This window comes from Schistocerca serialis, chromosome 1 (assembly GCF_023864345.2).
Source record: "Schistocerca serialis cubense isolate TAMUIC-IGC-003099 chromosome 1, iqSchSeri2.2, whole genome shotgun sequence".
NCBI lineage: Eukaryota > Metazoa > Arthropoda > Insecta > Orthoptera > Acrididae > Schistocerca > Schistocerca serialis.
In genome coordinates this window covers 1,103,652,766-1,103,673,621 of record NC_064638.1, presented here as the reverse complement: position 1 = coordinate 1,103,673,621, position 20,856 = coordinate 1,103,652,766, and the positions used below count along the sequence as shown (strand labels likewise).

The window sequence follows — 20,856 nt, the reverse complement described above, 5'->3', positions numbered from 1 at the left end:
ATTTATATTTCTATATTTTTGAGACTCGTCGAATTGTAAAATGAAATACATTCGATTTTTAATTAACTTTTGACAAAAGAGACACGTGTTAGATGAAAATACTTTACTTAAGATAATCATTCCTACTGTTGGACAATAATGAGATATACATCAGTTCTGGTCAGGAAACAATTATTTTAGATAAAATTTTAGTCACTGTAAGTGTCAGATCTCAGCCACTGTCTCCATCCTCTCGTTTACAAGCACGCAACTCACTGTCAGGCATTTATTTCTTATGTACTGTGATTAGCTTCAACACTAGGCCACACAGACAGTATCGAATATCCATATGATACGATAAAATAACACTGAATAGAAATCTTATTCAAGTGAATCGAAAGTGTTCCATGCTAAAACTATCGTGTTTATATGCAAAAATGTGTTATTTTTTCAACGAGTTCCCGTTCCCAATAATTTATTTCACTAGGTCTCACGGAAAATTTGATACCTTGTTTGTAGAAAGAAATAGTGGATGACTGATGTTTACAGCTATGACATTTTAAATCTCTGGAGATGAAATGTAATTGCGTTTTTAATAAACATTTTATTTTTCAGACTTACATATATAAACGCTTAATGACTTTCTCTTGAAAAATTGTATGCCTTATCCTTACATTTTCTTTTTAGTTACTGAATATTCCGTTGGGTGTCTCTTATGGGGACATATGATTACTGCAGTAATTACTCGAGAAGTGTCCTGTATGGTAAGATTACAAGAATTTTTCGGTGTCGCACTTTATTTCAGCAATACAATATTTTGGAGAGAGACAAGACAGTTGCAGAGACTTTGCTACTCGATAATTCTGCCTTCTGCCAAGCACTTCTTGACTCAAAATACACTCAATTTCCTGTTGCCTCAGCTGTGATATTTACAGACGGTAATGATCACAGGTATTTTCTCCCACTGTTTCTTATAAGTGTCATTCTTCCACGACGATCTTCTCTTGCACCTCCTCCACTTCTGTCGGTTTCACTTCCTCGTCAAATATCTTCAAGTCCTTCACGAGGTACCACACACCAGCGTCAAACAGCGTCCCAATAGCTACGAAACCTATCGAAGAAATAATAGGTTAGTATCAGCGTAAATTTGTCTTCTGAGCGAGGTTTATTCATTTTCAAACAAAATATACAACGTAGGAAGTACCTCTAGACTTATTTAACACAGGAATTTCCCAAATATAGTTTAAGTTCCTTGTACGTATGAGGGCTAAAACTATTTTCTCGAATCCTCACTCATGGAGGGATAACATTACCTTTCCTCTCGAGCTTAGTGTACTGTTGGGTATGAACCAGTAGCGTGGTTCATTTTATTATCCCCACGATGTACTGAACTTTGACAGGACGGAGTCTATGTTTGAGAGAAGACATCTACTAGTTATCACACTATCAAATCAAACTCCAAGGCGATAATTAAACAGTAACACCTCGTTTCAAAAACATTCTCCTAGGTGTGAGGTCACTTCGTGATTTACAATAAAATGGCATTAGTTCCATGAGACTTCTAGCAGTATTTGGTTACTGTCGTATGTGTACCATATATGTGTACGACTGGATCCGCAAAGACGTTGTTAATGACAAGGTCTTCTTGGCAGCCCGCTGGATGATTGCTTGTCAGGATCCACTTGGAGAACGGACTCTATACAGGGTGAAAATCAGTAACACCGACAAATTGCAGGGACGGATGGCTGACTGGAAATGGAGGAAAAAAGTTCTACGAATATTTGTCACGGAACAAAGGACATAGCCGCATAGCAACCACGTCACAACATATGTTCCATGGGATTGCAGATGACAGGGATAGTAGCGTTTGTCATGCAGGATACACATAACCGTACTTTGGCTTTTACCATGTTGGCGGGCCACTTGCCTAGAGCTAGGTTTCGTCTCAGTATCGTGTAGAACATTGTCCTCCAAATCTGATGTACGCACAGTCCGCCACCTCCATGGACGTTCGTCTGTCTGAAAGGACCCATGATAATATAAACACCGCAGAAAGGGCTTGAAATGTTGGGTGATGTGCTTGGCGTCTGCGAGGGTACTTGTTTTGCATGACCATACACAAACACCATCTCGGCTTGTTCCCAGCACACATCTCCACCGGTTTCATCTGCATGGCCATACACAAACACCATCTCGGCTTGTTCCCAGGACGAATACCGGACCATTCTGCTAATTACAGTACGCTGCGTCAGTCACACAGAATGCAAGTAAAACACGGCATGTTGTCAGAGGAACTGTTATTCGTCAGCGCTGTCTACTGTGGCAACGGTGCATTTCCGGTCACATGTTTATAGGATCTTTTTTCCTCCGTTTCCAGTGAGGAATCCGCCCCTGCAGTTTGCCTGTTTTATTAATGCTCACCCTGTGTAATCCATCGATGGAGTGTTTAATTTATTCTCTGTTCGTTGAGCCGTGAATCAGGCGTAAGCTGGTACAGTAGCGTGTTTCTGCTGATGCAATTCACAGTGGCATATGGAAGTTGTGAGTAGTTATCATTGATTCTAATGTGGTGTACCACGCTAGGTATTACAGCAACGCGGCAGTATGAGGAGAAAGCAGACAACACCTGTGTCTAACGTACTTCCATCCAGAGAAGGAATTGCAGTGTCATACAGAAGTGCGTGCTTGCATGCGTATGTGTGTGTGTGTGTGAGTATTTGTGTGGTTGTGAGTATGTATATATATATATATATATATATATATATATATATATATATATATATATATATGTGTGTGTGTGTGTGTGTGTGTGTGTGTGTGTGCATTCAAAGTATATTCTGAGCTCCACAGATTAAATCATCTAATTTTTAACACCAAATTGCAGATACTAAATCAGTATTAGGAATCACCTCTCTGATCCTGCAATGTGTCTTTCGACTGGAAACACAGAACTATCCACAGCTCATAAGTGTTCGCCGTCAGTATCTCGCAGTACGCAGCCTTTCACACTTTTAAAGACAGCTTGGGGAATGGCAGCCCATTCTTCATGGAGTGCAGCACTGAGGAGAGCTATCGATGTCGGTCGGTGAGGCCTGACATGAAGTCGACTCTGTGCAGGCCAGTCCATTACAGGGATGTTATTGGTTGTTTTGGGGAAGGAGACCAGACAGCGAGATCATCGGCCTCATCGGATTAGGGAAGGACGGGGAAGGAAGTCGGCCGTGCCCTTTGAAACGAACCATCCCGGCATTTGCCTGGAGCGATTCAGGGAAATCACGGAAAACCTAAATCAGGATGGCCGGACGCGGGATTGAACCGTCGTCCTCCCGAATGCGAGTCCAGTGTCTAACCACTGCGCCACCTCGCTCGGTTCAGGGATGTTATTTTCGTGTAACCACTCCGCCACAGCCCGTGCGTTATAAACAGGTATTCGATCGTGATGAAAGATGCAATCGCCATCCCCGAATTGCTCTTCAACAGTGGGAAGCAACAAGGTGCTTCAAACATCAGTGTAGGTCTGTGCTGTGATAGTGCCACGCTAAACAACAAGGGGTGCAAGCACCCTCCGTGAAAAACACGACCATACCACAACACCACCGCCTCCGAATTTTGCTGTTGGCACTACACACGCTGGCAATGGCGTTCGCCGGGCAGTCGCCTTATCCACACACTGCCATCGGATCGCCACATTGTGTACCGTGATTTGTCACTCCACACAACGTTTTCCAATGTTCAATCGTCCAATGTTTACGCTCATTACACCAAGCGAAACGTAGTTTGGCATTTACCGGCCTGATGTGTGGTTTATGAACAGTCGCTCGGCCGTGAATTCCAAGTTTTATCACCTCCCGCCTAAGTGTCATAGTACTTGCAGTGGATCGTGATGCAGTTTGGAATTCCTGAGTGATGGTCTGGATAGATGTCTGGCTATTACACATTACGACTCTCTTCAGGTGTCGGCGGTCTCTGTCAGTCAACGGACTAGGTCGGCTTGTAAGTTTTTATGCTGTACGTGTCGCTTCACGTTTCCACTTCTTCATCACATCGGAAACAGTGGACCTAGGGATATTTAGGAGTGTGGAAATCTCGCGTACAGACGTATGACACAAGTGACACCCAATCACCTGATCACATTCAAAGTCCGTGAATCCGCGGAGCGCCCCATTCTGCTCTCTCACGATGTCTAATGACTACCGAGGTCGCTGATATGGAGTACCTGGCAGTAGGTGGCAGCACAATGCACCTAATATGAAAAACGTATGTTTTTGGTGATGTGCGGATATATATATATATATATAGGGAAAATGTAGCCTCATTTAATCATCTAATAATCCAATTGACAGTTGCTATGCTCTTCGTCTAAGTTCCAGACACTTAGAAACTTACCTTTCTTAATAACTAACAATAATAGTAGTAATGATAATAGTAATAGTAATAATAATAACTGTTTGTCTGAAAGTGCTGTTTATGATGCTTCCACATACAAAATATGCAGGCCGAAAATAAGTAAAAGAATCGTCGAATCTTTACAGTGCTTCGGTATTCGTAGGGATACTCTATATTAGTAACAAGAGTATAAACAGGTATTTCTTTTCGATGTCTACTGTTTCGGTATCCACATCAACTTCTCAATAGATTTTTAGACTACTAAGGCAAGAAATAATAAAGTACCGGCTTTGAAAGTATCAGATGATGCGCAGAAAAGTATTTAATAGCAAAAATACTCGTATTTGTTACAGTTGTATTAACTGCACTTGAAAATATCGCTATTAAACATTTGCAACAAATTTTATGGCAATTAAAGAGCTTGTAATTTCTATTTAGTATACTGGACAGGTCAGCGCAGTAGTAAAGAGTAAATGCACATGCGGCCTCTAACTAACTTACCATATTTCAGGTACATAAAGCAGGTTACATACGTTCTTTTTTTGTGTAAACTCAGAAAATTTCGTGGATATTTCGTATGTATTTGAATTACATTCAGTTACTAGAAAGCAGTAATAATGAGTGTTGTTTGTTACGTTCTGTTTTGGAATACGGTTTAAATAATTCGGAGTATGAAGACAAGGTGAACTGAACTTATTGTATGACTGATACATTCCTAGACTTCGTGAGCATCGATTAAAGAAAATACGTATTTAGAATCGAGTTCCATGTGTGAAAGCAGTTACTAAAATGAAAATATTTATTCTGCAATATGTTCTTCTGGTTAGTTTATATAAACGTACCCACAAAAGATTTTGATTTTAGGAAAATGTGTTAAAATGTTTTCGATCGCAAGAAGCGCAGGGGACGACTCATCAGATGTACCTATTTCTATTTTTAGCGAAATTTGTAAGTTCTCTGAAATAAATGACAGTGGCAAGTGCTAAACAACCAGGCAAGAATTTATTTTCTCTACAAAGAACTCGTCTTGTTCAAGACAGGACCACATTCACTCGACAAATAAACTGGACTTCTGGCTAAAAACATTAAAAGTATTAATTTTAGGCGATGTGTGGTAAGAGTCGTAGCCCAAGCAGACACGAGGTTTCATTATAAATATGTTTGCATTGCTGCAACATAAAATCTATGTCAGGGCCCTTATTTTTCTTTGTACTTAGAATATTAGAACCTTACTGCTGATTTTTATTTCATACAAAACTGGCATAATTCGCATATTTTGCCCTGCATTCTAGATTAGTACTTGTCTACTATACAAAACATTGAAAATTCAGTAAAGGACAATCGGTGCCTTGCGATACGGCTGCTATCGATACTTTAATTGCAACTTTTTCAAAGTGTGTCAATATCGATAGGAAATATTGCACCTGAGCGAACTGCGCTACGTCTCAGTTGCAGAGTGCCATTGTGCTGACTACGTGAATGATTGCGACTTACCTGCAGCCGTGAAGTTGAGCGTGTACCTCAGTGTCTCTCCGTTGTACAGCCAGCAATTGCCCGTACCCGAACACGTCTTACCCCATACCAGGCATGTAGAGTCTGCAACAACGACACAGTTTTTTATCCAAGATCGTTAACAAATATTTCTATATTTGAATATAAAAGAATTCACATGCACATCGATCTGTAAACAACGAATCAATTTTTAGCGAATTTAAGAGTATGAGTCAGCAATGCTCTTCGAATATGACAACGAGAGAGAGAGAGTGTGAATATCCTGTCGAGGTTTATCTCAACAGTTCCTCCTAGGTTTTACTCGTAGATGACAGTCAAGGGTGCAGAAAGTGTTGCGGTTTATTGCTGTTAGACATTTTTCGTTAGATGGCGAGACGTTTAGTTGAGAGTGGACATTTGGTGTTACAGCAACTCTGAGCGGGAACACAATAGCGTATATTTCGGTAGAACCGCCATTTTCAAATCTGAGAGTTTAGATGATAGCACGAAATAACGTGCTTGTATGCTACCTATTCGTCCTTGTTACGCTACGAGTGACGGAGGGCGTGACAAACTCTGTATGTCTGATTTACAGCTGACAGTTGCTGCGTATGACAGACTGCACACGCAGATTAAGAAACGAAGTGTGAACTAAAGAAGACCGGAGAAGAACGTTATATCATACCTTTATTTAATCTTCCCCCAGTGGTGTTGCAGAGTCGCGTTAGTGTCAAAAATTGATTGTTAATCTGTGTGTCTATGCTGGTGGCATCGCTCACAGTACATATAGGATGAACTATTTTATCCACTCATTACGTTTTACATCTATTCATTTTAAATCACTATAATACAAGTTTTGAGCTGTACATTAAAGGACAGGAAATCTGAACACGCAATGAACAACCTGATATCTTCTCTCAAAGACCGCTTTTTCTGTCTCTGTTTTCGATAACTGAAACGGCGTGACAGACACGTCTTCGGCCTGGAATCTATTGACTGGAGTGGAATTGTCTTCAATGATGAGACCCGCTTTGAAATGAGCCCCTATGACCTTCACCTATCTTCATAGATGACGGAAGGCTAGAAGTTACTCCGCATGGTGAAAGCAGTACAGTACTGCTCCCAGAAGGGGTTGAATGCGTCAGAAGTGTGAGAGCTATTCCCAACAATACTAACGCACGCAAATAAATCATCAACGGGTGTGCTTCATGAACCACTGGTAATGCATGTGGGCCTGTTAGTAGAGAATGATAAAAACGACACCCCGCTTGTACACAAGTATCAAAGTGAGGAATAACAGCTAATACAGACTGACCTTTTAGAAAGTAAATTCTTCCAGGCTAAGATCAATCGATACAAGAACGAACTGAGTAATGTGATGTCGGAATGTGCTTCGGTGCCGTCAGAAACATCGGCTGCTGTTACAGAAGATTGACAAAGACTGCTGGGCGAAAGACGAACTCCTCTCTCCTATAGAATTTACAAGACTCTTGAAAGCTACTACGCATTCTAAAACTGTCCTGTCAGTGGAAAAAACTCTTCGAAAAGGACATACATAAACTGCAGAATGAAAGCTATCAAAACAAACCGAAATTGAAACTGTGTCGTGCCTTGGAAACAGAAAGGTCATCATGCCAGAAATCTGGTGCATTCAGATCATCCTGTAAAGATCCCACGCCGAAACATATTGTATTTTGCACCTTGTACGAGAAAAAAATATAGATTTAGGTTTTGTTCGGGAGCCATACTGTACAAAAATAAAATATCTAGAATTATGCGGAAGTACCGAACTCTAAGTGCAGGAAACGAAATGGAACTCGCCGCTGTTAACAATTATCAACAGAGGAGTAGACGCATTAATGTTAACCAGTATTGATACTAGTGTACTGTGGTGGCAGGAAAAGCAACTGTATACTTACGATTCTATTCAGTTATCATTTACTTCTATATGGCAAAGAATATACCATCTGATTTAGGAAAGTTTGATAAAATTTTGTCTATTAAGAACGAGGTTGCTATTTTAATTGCCACCGACAGTAATCCAAGGTTGAGTCTGCAGCATGATTCAGTAAGCGATAACAGAGGTAGAAATACGGAACAGTACTAAGAAGAGACAGTCACTTACATGCTTGATTATTTTGCACCGTCAGACGAGGAAACAGCAGATAGTGAGCACTATAAACAAATACGACGACAGACACAGAATCTATCAAATGACGGAACAAGAAGTTCTTGAAATAATAAAAGTAACGAATCCAACTAAGAGCCCTGGCGAAAACGAAATCAGCAGAAAATATTCCTTCGAATGTTCCGACTTGTTTTAGAGTATGTAACGATAGTGTACAGCATTTGTTTAGAATCATAGTTCTTTTCCTAACTAGTGGAAGAAAGACAAAATAATACCAATAGCAAAACCTACAAAGAAGTATAGTATAAAAATTACTAATTATCGCCATCAGACTCCTGTATACGGAGGAAAAATTGCTGGAAAACTGTCAATAAACAGATGTATGCACTATGTTTCTTCACAGGACTTTCTTCACAACAACCAATATTTGTTCACTCCGCATAAAAGCGCTGTAGAGGCTTTAGAAGCAGCAAAAAAATTTTTCAGACCGTCTGGTGCTTGGCCGATATGTATTAATGGTAAGCTTGGAGGTACGAGAGGTCTTCGATGCCGCTTGGTAGCCTTATATTCTCATTGCTCTACGGAAATTGCAGTTTCCCTGAAATTTGCACAATTTAGTCAAACGTTATTTTGACGAGCTAATGCCATTTCAGCCTGTCAACAACGTCAAGAGTGAGAGGTAAATAGCGGAAGGGTGCTCAGAAGGCTTCTGTAGTGCACCAAGATTCTGGAACGTACACCATACCGTATTGTTAAAAATAAATTACACAACACAAACGATCTCTTCTGCTGACGATTTGGTGATACTGGCAAAAGGAAGCAGCGACTAGGCACCTGAGAGCGCTTCTAATATTGAATTACGAAAAGTCGAAGAATGGGATGAAAATACAAATTTATTTCAGTGGGCAGGAATCGAAAGTACACTACTGGCCATTAAAATTGCTACACCAAGAAGAAATGCAGATGATAAACGGGTATTCATCTGACAAATATATTATACTAGAACTGACATGTGAATACGTTTTCACGCAATTTGGGTGCATAGATCCTGAGAAATCAGTACCCAGAACAACCACCTCTGGCCGTAATAACGGCCTTGATACGCCTGGGCATTGAGTCAAACAGAGCTTGGGTGGCGTGTATAGGTACAGGTACAGATTCAACACGATACCACAGTTCATCAAGAGTAGTGACTGGCGTATTGTGACGAGCCAGTTGCTCGGCCGCCGTTGACCAGACGTTTTCAGTTGGTGAGAGATCTGGAGAATGTGCTGGTCAGGGCAGCGCTCGAACATTTTCTGTATCCAGAAAGACCCGTACGGGACCTGCAACATGCGATCGTGCATTATCCTGCTGAAATTTAGGGTTTCGCAGGGATCGAATGAAGGGTAGAGCCACAGTTCGTAAGACATCTGAAATGTAGCGTCCACAGTTCAAAGTGCCGTCAATGCGAACAAGAGGTGACCGAGACGTGTAACCAATGGCACCCCATACCATCACGCCGGGTTATACGCCAGTATGGCGATGACGAATACACGCTTCCAATGTGCGTTCACCGCGATGTCGCCAAACACGGATGCGACCATCATGATCGGGGTAAGCAGAACCTGGATTCATCCGAAAAAATGACGTTTTGTCATTCGTGCACCCAGGTTCGTCGTTGAGTACACCATCGCAGGCGCTCCTGTCTGTGATGCAGCGTCAGGGGTAACCGCACCCATGGTCTCCGAGCTGATAGTCCATGCTGCACCAAACGTCGTCGAACTGTTCGTGCAGGTGGTTGTTGTCTTGCAAACGTCCCGATCTGTTGACTCAGGGTTCGAGACGTGGCTGCACGATCCGTTACAGGCATTGGGATCCAGCACGGCGTTCCGCATTACCCTCCTGAACCTACCGATTCCATATTCTGCTAACAGTCATTGGATCTCGACCAACGCGAGCAACAGTGTCGCGGTACGATAAACCGCAATCGCGACAGGGCTACAATCCGACCTTTATCAAAGTCGGAAACGTGATGGTACGCATTTCTCCTCCTTACACGAGGCATCACAACAACGTTTCACCAGGCAACGACGGTCAACTGCTGTTTGTGTATGAGAAATCGGTTGGAAACTTTCCTCATGTCAGCACGTTGTAGGTGTCGCCACCGGCGCCAACCTCGTGTGAATGCTCTGGAAAGCTAATCATTTGCATATCACAGCATCTTCTCCCTGTCGGTTAAATTTCGCGTCTGTAGCACGTCACCTTCGCGGTGTAGCAATTTTAATGGCCAGTAGTGTAATACTAATAACAAGAAAAAGATAAAGGAGCAAAACAAAAGTTAGCGTTTTCTTGAACAAAAAAGAATTGGACAAGTTTATTTTCTAAAGTATCGTGGAATAACTACTGCCGTTAATTTCAGATTCAGTGACACACACACACACACACACACAGTAGTAATGAGAGGATAAAGACTAATTAAGTTGTGCAATTAATTTCAGCTAGTAGTAGCAAATAAACTGTTCGAACATTTCAAGAGGAGGAACTATACGTAGAAAACACCGGGAGGTCCGGGAAGATTCCAGCTGGATTACATCTTGTTCAAACAGTAATCGTGAAACCAAATATTGGAATGTAAGGTGTATCCAGAAGCATATGTAGAATCAGATTAAAATTTAATAATGGTGAAGAATAGACTAAAATGTAAGAGAGTCGTTCGGAAGGTTCGGTGTGGATAGAAATGGGATGTAGAAGTACTGAGAAATGATGAAACACATTTAACGTTCGCTGAAGACGTGGATACTGCGACAACAAATACCACAGTACGCTGTTCAATTGAAGAGAACCGGAAATCTCTAAAAAATGTAATGTTGGAAAGACAAACATAAATACTAGGAAGCTAACTGCGAAGAAACCTTGGGTAACAGATAAAATATTTCAATTGATCCACGAGAGGAGGAAGTGCAAAAATGTTTAGGGAAACACTGAAATACGGCAACATAAATCGCTCAGAAATTAAATAAATAAAAAGTACAAAGAAGCCACGGGGATAAGGCTGCAGGATGAATTTGAAGAAATCGAAAAAGAAATGGTTGTCAGAAGGAATGACTCAGCATACAGAGAAGTCAAAACAATTCTACTGTCAAACGCAGAGCAGAGAGCGGATACATGGAAAGAGTACATTGAAGACCTCTGTGAGGGGATGAATACTTGTCTGAGGACGTGATAGAAGAAGAAATTGGAGTCGATATGGAAGATATAGCGGATAAGTGTTAGAACCAGAATTTAAAAGAGCTTTGGTAGACTTGAGATGAAATAAGACAGAAGGTACAGATTGCACCTCACCGGAATTTCTAAAATCGTTGGCGGAAGTGGTAACCAAACGACTATTCGAGTTGATGTGTTGAATCTATGTGACTGGCGATACAGAATCAGACTTTTGGTATAGTAATGAAATGAAACACCTGCAGCCGTCATTTAGATGTTATTTTATTATATGACAACCAGTTTCGGTTACTCATACGCCATCTTCAGGTCTGTATTCGTAAACAGTAATGATACCATCATCAACTTACCAACCACGCAAATACGAAAGACAGATTAAAAACGGAATAATAATCAAGGACAATACTCTATAAGCGAATTTACAGTAATCACTTGACAAAATGAAAATGTCGTGTGTGACTAGAGCCTCCCGTCGGGTAGACCGTTCGCCGTGTGTGTGTAAGATTTGACGCCACTTCGGCGACTTGCGCGTAGATGGGGATGAAATGGTGATGTCTAGGACAACACAACATCCAGCCCCTGAGCGCATAAAATCTCCGACCCAGCCGGGAATCGAACCCGGGCAAGCTATTTTTTTTATCTCATTTTGTTTGTTTTTGTTTTTTGTATCTGCTCGGGGCGGACGTCGCAAGACACCCGTTTCAGTTCGTCGTTGATCCATTAACTCAGTTTTTTTTTTAAGAGGGCAGCTAACCCTCTGGCCGAACACGCTGAGTTACCGTGCCGGCATTCTATCCACTGCACCAACTGTACAGCACAGCCCTTAGGCTTGACATTCTGTCGCGCTGACCACTCAGCTACCTGGGGCGGACAGCATTTGATAAAAATCAACATATACATCGATCGATCGCCTCATATTTAAAACAGAATTATATCATAACGAATTTCCACTATATAATATTTCATGGTTATAAATTTGTAAGGTAGGTGATACACTAAACTGAAAAATCCTGATGTAACCTACCTATCTACTGAAATGGGTGTAGAAAATAATAGATATATGAAAGAAGCTAGAACATCAGAACTTAGTGATACCACACAGGATATAAGACGAGATTAGTGCTGGACTTGAACTTCTCTCCACCGAGAGATGCGCTTGAAAAACTGTAATTCGTTACAATGACAACTACGTGGTAATTCCTACATTTAGATATCATTTTTTCGAGGAAGCTGAAAGCTATTAATTTAGAGATACGTATGCCATTAATAGTAAGGGCAACTAAATTACCTGATTTTTATTTTGGTGAAATAACGTGTTCAGCAGTGAAAAACATGCATTTGTGATGCCAGTTGAAGGTCGTATGTGGTACCCTGCAAAGCGACACCATGATTACCTGCGGCGCCGATCAGCCTTGAGTGTTGCCGTCCTATTAGGGGTTCCCCGTATGCACCTCTATCAACGTGCCGGCAGTGGTGTAACAGAGTTCATTTTGGTAGTCGTATATTTGACTGTGAATTGTGTGTTATAGTGTACTGCATTAGTACCTTTAAGTAAATCCTCCTGAAAAGAAAGATCGAGTTCCCATTTTTCTGACGTGCTTTTCGGCTTCGAACTTCACAGAAACACGATCTCTATTTCGTTAAGGAGTGTCGAATTTGAGACGTATGTCTAACCACAACAAACACATTATTTTGTTTTCCGTGGTTCCGACTTTCCAATGCGCGAATGAAATTTTTTCTCTATGTTTCCGATTTTCCAGTGTGCGAATGGTATTGAGTGCGACATATTAAGAAAAAACGATGTATGCAGCATTGTAGAACTTTGTATAGCGTCAGTATATGAAAACACTTTTTTTTTACCGAATCGTTAGGTAAGTGCTAGTTCACACCAAATAACGAAGTATCGGTTCCTGCTGATGTGTGTTACGTATGGTAGTCTTCAACTGTGCAAGTTACCTGTAGTTCACTTTCAAATGTCTATGCGCATACATTAACTATTTGCTTCTGTGATACACTATCACCACTGCATTCGTTTACTTGGATGAAAATATTTTAGTTGCCTTTTGTAACTTAATTTAGTTTACAGGTGGAACCCAGCATTTTCAGATTTTGATTCAATGCAAGTAAGAAACAGCGATCTCATTTTGCTACTGCAATCGTGTACGCCCAATGTCTTGATAATACAGCAGTTCTTAGCGTACATTCAGCCACCTTCAGTAACGGCCTGGTGCAAATTGTATTCAAATATTTGTGACGTGACACATAGTATACCACAGAAATGACGATGGGTAATGTAGGCCTGAAATCCTATCAAGATATTATATAAATACGCCGCCTCTAATGACAATAGAAGTCCATAAATAATTCGTTCATCTGCGTTTTAGTCTTCCGGATTTCTCGCTGTTGTTGTCATTTCCCGATGGAACTTGGTCTTATGAAGTGTTAACGCAAATGTTCTATGTAGCATTTATCTCCTTCTTATGATTATCGTCCTATTCACATTTACGTCTTATGTATGGCAGTTATAATTTAAGCATTTATCTACTTCTTATGATTATCATCCTATTCACATTTACGTCTCATGTATGGCAGTTATAATTTAAGCATTTATCTACTTCTTATGATTATCGTCCTATTCACATTCGTCTCATGTATGGCAGTTGTAATTTAAGAGTATTTGATTTACTGTGAATTTCATGTGGCTGTGAACTGAGTGTGCTATTTCATACACTTTCAGTTACTGCAGTTACGTGCTATCATGGAAGCGGAAATACAAGTGAAAATGTATTGTGTTTGTCATTGCAGAAATATGCATTTGTTAACTGGATTACACACAACTTAACAAAGAAAAAGAAAACTCAATATTCTTCTCTACAGAGCGAAGTTCTGCTTCTGCTTGTCTGTAGCTGTAAGTTTTCTAAGCGAATTATGTTTACATGAAGGCAGTGATTTTAGGACAGGACCATTATCACCTTTTTCACATCTCCACGATTTCTCTTAGTCATTCGTAAACTGTGTCAACTGAAGAAGGATGACTTTTTTTAGTGAAAATTATGACTTCAGGAAACAAGAAAATTACTTAAAGATAGATAATTTTTTTTGTTAAAAGTAATATTTTTTAATCACTGTAAACGGCATGAAGTATTTAAGCGCTGTGGTATGTTAGTTTTGAGCAGGCTAAAGACTACGTTGAGTAAGCTGAATATTCTGTTGCTCTCTCAACACTGGTCTTACTGTACTCAAACTTTGATCTCCCTCTACAATATGTAACCCACATACTTCCCTACGTTATATAATTTGACCATTCTTCGATGTCTCAGGATGTGTCCAATCAAACGGTCTCTTCCTGTGTTTAAGTTGTGCCATAAATTTCTTTTCTCTTAAATTCGCCTGAATGTCTCAGAATAAGTTAACCGATCTATCCAGCTAATCTACCGCATTATAATGTGGCAACATCCTGTAAAATTTTCTATTCTCTTCTTGTCTGAACTATTTACCGTCTATGTTTCACTTCCTAACACATGAATTTATACTTGACGTTAGAAAATTTCTCTTTTGTTGTTAGTCTGCATTTTATATCATCTCTTATTCGGCCATTGACAAATATTTTTCGGCTCCAAATAGCAAACCTCACTGACTACTTTCAGTGTCTCATTTCCTAACATAATTCTCTCGACATAAACTGATTTACTTCGACTACATTGCGTTATACTTGTTTTATTTTATCTTCTCAAGATACTAGCCACCTCGTTCAACTGACTCTCCAAGTTCTTTGCCATCTGTGACAGAGCTAGAATGTCATCGACAAACCTGAAAGAATGTTTGTTTTTCTTTATTCCTGATTTTTAACTTCTTTTCCAATTTTCTCCTTGATTTCCTTCAGTATTGCTCAATGTATAAACTGAATAACATCGGGGATAGGCTACAACTTGTCTCACTACCTTCTCAATTGCTGCTTCCTCCTCGAGTTCTCGGTTTTCATAATTGCGTTCTTGTTTCCGCAAAAGCTGTAGATAACCTTTCTCTCCCCGTACTTTTTCCTTGCTACATTCAGAGTGTATTCCAGTCAAATCATCAAAACATTTCTCTAAATGTGTAGAGCTGGGCTCTCTTCACTCTATCTTTTAAAAACCTCGTAGGGCTACTATTGCCCCGTCTTTGTGTGTCCATCTTTGTAGAAGATGATGGCTGCGACGTTGGCTGGTCAATTTGACTTAAACAGCCTTCAGCTATAAATGATGAACTGTTTATTGAGCTACCGGTTTTAATGTTACATTACGACTTCATCAGGCCCCTGTACAAACAATGTAATCAAGCGTAATAATCAAAAATAATAAAAAGGTCAATAATCTGATGATGATGGGACAAGTAAATATTGCCAATGGGTCATGCCCAAAAGGTATATAAGAACATATAAGAATATATATGATCAACAAAATTCAGTTCAAGCAAGGTATCTCACCAATGTGGATGTCATAATTAGTAATATGTAACATAATTAAAAGTAATAGGAATCAAGTATACATGGTACCCATGCCATATAAAAAGTATAGAATAACAAGGATCAACACATATCAGTTGAAAGTTCACAGACGGTAAATGACAAGTTTCAAACAATATAGGGTGTTTCATTTCTGTAATAATAAAATAATTTGAAACGGACTGCCACAGGTGACTTTAACTAACTTCCAATACGTAAAATACCCGAGTAGCATGTAAAAGATAAATATGACGTTCACAAATAAAATCATAACTACATAATACTATATTCATTAAGTGAATAAACCATGTGTGGGCATGTAGGCACTAGATCAAGTTAAAATTGTTTGCACATGAAGTGACAACTTGATGTTGTACCTACCTACCCACCCATGCCTTATTTACTTAATGAATATACTCTTTACCTAGTTATGATTTTATTCGTGATTTGTCTTTTACATGTTCCTTAGGTATTTTAAATAGTGGAAGTTCGGTACATTTAACTCTGGCAGACTGTTTCAGGTTATTTTATTATTACAGAAGTGAAAGATCATACATTGTTTCAGATTTGTCATTTACTGTCCCTTAACTTCCAATACATTTGGGTTCATTGTCGTTATTCAATAATTTCTATCTGGTTTGGGTATAATATATACTTTTTCTCTATTACTTTGAATTATTTTATACGGACTCCACTTTAATATTACTGATTATTACGTCCGCATTGGTGAGACACCCGGCTTAAATTGAATTTTGGCAATTACTTTCTTTTAACCTGCCTATTACATTAAGTTATTCTTATGTATCCATTGTGTGACCCGTCGACAATACTTACTTGCCCCAAACTATCGTTCGTTCATCCGATAACACACATCAAATTACACACGTTACACAAATGCACGCTGGAAACACGGTCTTGGTGATTAACGACCTCAGCATTTCACAGTGCCATTGCATTACCAATGCTCTAAAATTTTATATAAGGGAAAAGTGAAAATTTTCTGTTCTCTTCATTATGGTTGATAGTTAGAGCCCAAATAGCAAAATTAATCCACTACAAATGGTTCAAATGGCTCTGAGTACTGTGGGACTTAACTTCTGAGGTCGTCAGTCCACTAGAACTCAGAACTACTTAAACCTAACAAACCTAAGGACATTACACACATCCATGCCCGAGGCAGGATTAGAACCTGCGACCATAGAGGTCACGCAGTTCCAGACTGAAGCGCCTAGAACCGCTCGGCCACTCAGGCCGTCCTATTTACATTATTTTTTATACAGCGCCTGATGACAATGTAATGCATCATCGGAACCGGTAGCTTAAAAAAAAGTTTAAAATTCACGACTGAAGGTGTACTGCTGTTTACTATTGCCTCTCGTGTCCCTAAATTTCTGCAGAATCCGAAATGATATTCATCAGTTCTGGCTTCTATCAGGCTTTCCATTCGTCTGAAAATAATTCGTGAATATTGTGAAACTCAAACCGGAGAAGAATGCCGAAACAGGATTTAGTGGAATGATATAAACGTGGAGAAGAGTCTGTTACGAATGATTTGGTTCAAATGGTTCAAATGGCTCTGAGCACTATGGGACTTAACATCTGTGGTCATCAGTCCCCTAGAACTTAGAACTACTTAAACCTAACTAACCTAAGGACATCACACACATCCATGCCCGAGGCAGGATTCGAACCCGCGACCGTAGCAGTCGCGCGATTCCGGACTGAGCGCCTAGAACCGCTAGACCACCGCGGTCGGTGAATGATTTGGTCTGTGATGCTCTATGTACAGGTACGGACAGCACAAAGACAGGGGCCGATCTGCGAAACTTGAAAACACCCTCAGACTATACGGAAGCAACTGTGGGCGATGAAATCCAGAATGGTTGCAACGTTTTTATTTCCAAGTTGAAGAGTATGTGAAAGCAAAGTGGTGTTACTCACCTAGGAGGTTACCATAGAATATGGGGGCGGGAAGGAAGGCGAACAGGCTTATCAGGACCATGCCGACTCCCATGGCAGCAGACTTGTCCTTTTCGTCGACACACCTGAAAACGTTAAAACAACGAACCAAATGTAAGATGTTTGGTCTTGCGCATGATACCTTCTTTCTTACAGTCAGACTAAGAAACCAATAAAGATTTGTGCGAAATACACTGACGGAAAAGAAATCGCACCACCAAGAAGGAGCCGGCCGGAGTGGGCGAGCGGTTCTAGGCGCTACAGTCTGGAACCGCGCGACCGCTACGATTGCAGGTTCGAATCATGCCTCGGGCATGGATGTGTGTGATGTCCTTAGGTTAGTTAGGTTTAAGTAGTTCCAAGTTCTAGGGGACTGATGACCTCAGAAGTTAGGTCCCATAGTGCTCAGAGCCATTTGAACCATTTGAACCAAGAAGGGGTTGTTACGGATGTCTTTACACCTGACGGATGATATCTGTTCAAATTTCGCTCCAGTCGCATAACAGTGGCGCCAGAATGCCTTTAAGACGACAAAGACACCATTATCCACACCTTACTGAGTTTGAACGAGGTCGCGTAATAGGGCTATGAGAAACTGGATGTTCCTTCTGCGATACTGCAGAAAGACTTGGCAGGAACGTAGCCGCTGTACATAACTGCTGTCAGCGGTGGTCACAAGAATGTACGGTCGCAAGAAGTACGGGCTCCGGATGGACACATGCCGGGAAAGAAGACCATAGTTTTCGGCGTATGGCTCTGGCGCATTGTATTACATCTGCAGCAGCAGTCTGGGCAGCAGCTGTCGCAACAGTGATACAACGAACTGTTATGAATTTCTTACTTCAAGGACAGCTCCGACACAACCGCCCCGTAGCGTGCATTCGACTGAACCCAGACCACCGCCATGTGTGATTGCAGTTGTGTCAAGCGAGAGATCACTGGAGGGCAGGGTGGAGGTTTATTGTGTTTTCGGATGAAAGCTGGTTCTGCCTCGGTACTAGTGATGGCAGTGCAATGGTTCAAAGGAGACCAGTTGAGAGACCGCAACCAACCTGCCACTGGCCGCTGTGGCCGAGCGGTTCTAAGCGCTTCAGTCTGGAACTGCGCTGCAGCTACGGTCGCAGGTTCGAATCCTGCCTCAGGCATGGATGTGTGTGATGTCCTTAGGTTAGTTAGGTTTAAGTAGTTCTAAGTCTAGGGTACTGATGACCTCAGATGTTAAGTCCCACTGTGCTTAGCGCTATTTGAACCATTTGAACCAACCTGCCCGCGTGCTAAACGCACTGGACCTACATCTGGATTTATGGGCTGTGGTGCGATTTTGTACGACAGCAGGTGTACTTTCGCAGTTATCTCACGCACCCTGACTGCAAATTTGTACGTCAAGCTGGTGATTCGACCTGTTGTACTGTAATTCATTTCAAGGGTTGTTTTCCAACAGGAGAACTCTCGTCCACATGCATTTGCAGTGGCTTATCTCACACTTACATTAACCTGTGACCTTGCTATGTTAATCACTTACATATATTATCTGCACAAATGTATTCCCAAAATTTCATTACTCTACATTAATAATTTTTTGGTGCTGCGATTTTTATCCGTCTACGCACTTATAACACAAAACAGCTCAACTATTGTCAATAACAAGAACGATGAAAGGAAATAAATAAATATCAAATGATAATTGCATTCATTAATTTATTTTGTCAAATGACCATGCATCAAGTAACTAACGTTCTCAAAAAAAAAAAAAAAAATGAGAAAAAGGAAGTCTTTGCTCAGAAGTATTCTGAGAGTGCAAGTCTGAATCGAATTTGCTGGTGTGCCTGGTGCATTTAGTAAAGAGTTAAAGCGCGTCCCTCCGTAACATCACGGTAACATCACTTAGATGGACACTAACACGTGCATCGAAGACAAATTTTTAACTAGTGCTTTTAGAAGATCACTGTTAAAAGAAGACTCGAGACGTGACATACAGTGATATTAACGTCATCTTGTTGTGGTTACCGATAATTTATTCTTTTACATTCTAGTTAAGTACAATCACGGTATGCGTAGCCTAACTATTTCTGTTTTCGAGACAGTTATTATATTATATGTAAATGAAATTAACTGAACCCTCTTTATGCTTTTAAATACATCCTACAAATTATCATTATCTTACCATTTCATTGTGAGGCTATCCAGTAATTATTCACTAAAACCGGGTTGATACCGTAGCCTACACAAAACTGCAAATTATATATGAGTCACTCCTGTCCTTTTATGCAAATACATAGACAGAATCAAAAATTTTAGAAAGAGATAAATGAAATAATAGTTACACAAATTAACTTAAACAAATAAAAAACCATTGTTTTGCAATTCTTCAGATCACTCAATACAAGTAAAGCAGTTATATATGAGACACAACAGGAATGATTAAGGTGGAGAATAAACCAGTAACAAGCCTGAAATTTCCCGTATGACAACAAATACAGATAAAAGAGTGTAAGAGAGATAGCAACAAAACTAAAGTCATGCGTGTAAGCATAAAAGACAGCGGCGTTTATTCGTCTGACCTGTTTCAAGTATAATAACACACGGAATTAATTGTGAAATTAATTTAGTAATCACTGAATTAATTATGATATATGTTTACCAGGAACCGGCCTTCTTAATTCCATCGTTCTACTGTACCGCACAAAAATACACTGAATTTTTTTCTCTCTCAATTCAGTAGCTTCGTTCCCCGGGTATGGAGTTACTCCAGAGCAGCCTCTGTTAATTATAACTCACGCTGGATGAGTGTGATCAACCGAGTTCATCATTTTGACAAAAATCTTATCGTTCTTCAAACGGATGACGCAGAGCATCCCTTCAATAATATGATTCTACACAAGTGAACCTTGTTGTTGTTGTTGTGGTCTTCAGTCCTGAGACTGGTTTGATGCAGCTCTCCATGTTACTCTATCCTGTGCAAGCTTTTTCATCTCCCAGTACCTACTGCAACCTACATCCTTCTGAATCTGCTTAGCGTATTCATCTCTTGGTCTCCGTCTACGATTTTTACCCTCCGCGCTGCCCTCCAATACTAAATTGGTGATCCCTTGATGCCTCAGAACATGTCCTACCAACCGATCCCTTCTTCTGGTCAAGTTGTGCCACAAACTTCTCTTCTCCCCAATCCTATTCAATACTTCCTCATTAGTTATGTGATCTACCCATCTAATCTTCAGCATTCTTCTGT

General features: G+C 40.4%; 1 protein-coding gene across 1 annotated transcript in view; it reads right to left on the bottom strand.

Moving 5' to 3' along the window:
- Positions 1–605: 605 nt before the first annotated feature.
- Positions 606–20,856, bottom strand: part of LOC126416470 (solute carrier organic anion transporter family member 74D-like) — a 100,872-nt gene continuing 80,621 nt past the window's right edge. Inside the window, exons 10-12 of the mRNA XM_050084209.1 lie at positions 17,610–17,713; positions 5,860–5,961; positions 606–1,090 (exon numbers count right to left, since the gene is read on the bottom strand). Of these exons, the coding sequence (XP_049940166.1) occupies positions 960–1,090; positions 5,860–5,961; positions 17,610–17,713 (337 nt within the window). The 3' untranslated portion in view covers positions 606–959. The remainder of the gene's footprint in view (positions 1,091–5,859; positions 5,962–17,609; positions 17,714–20,856) is intronic.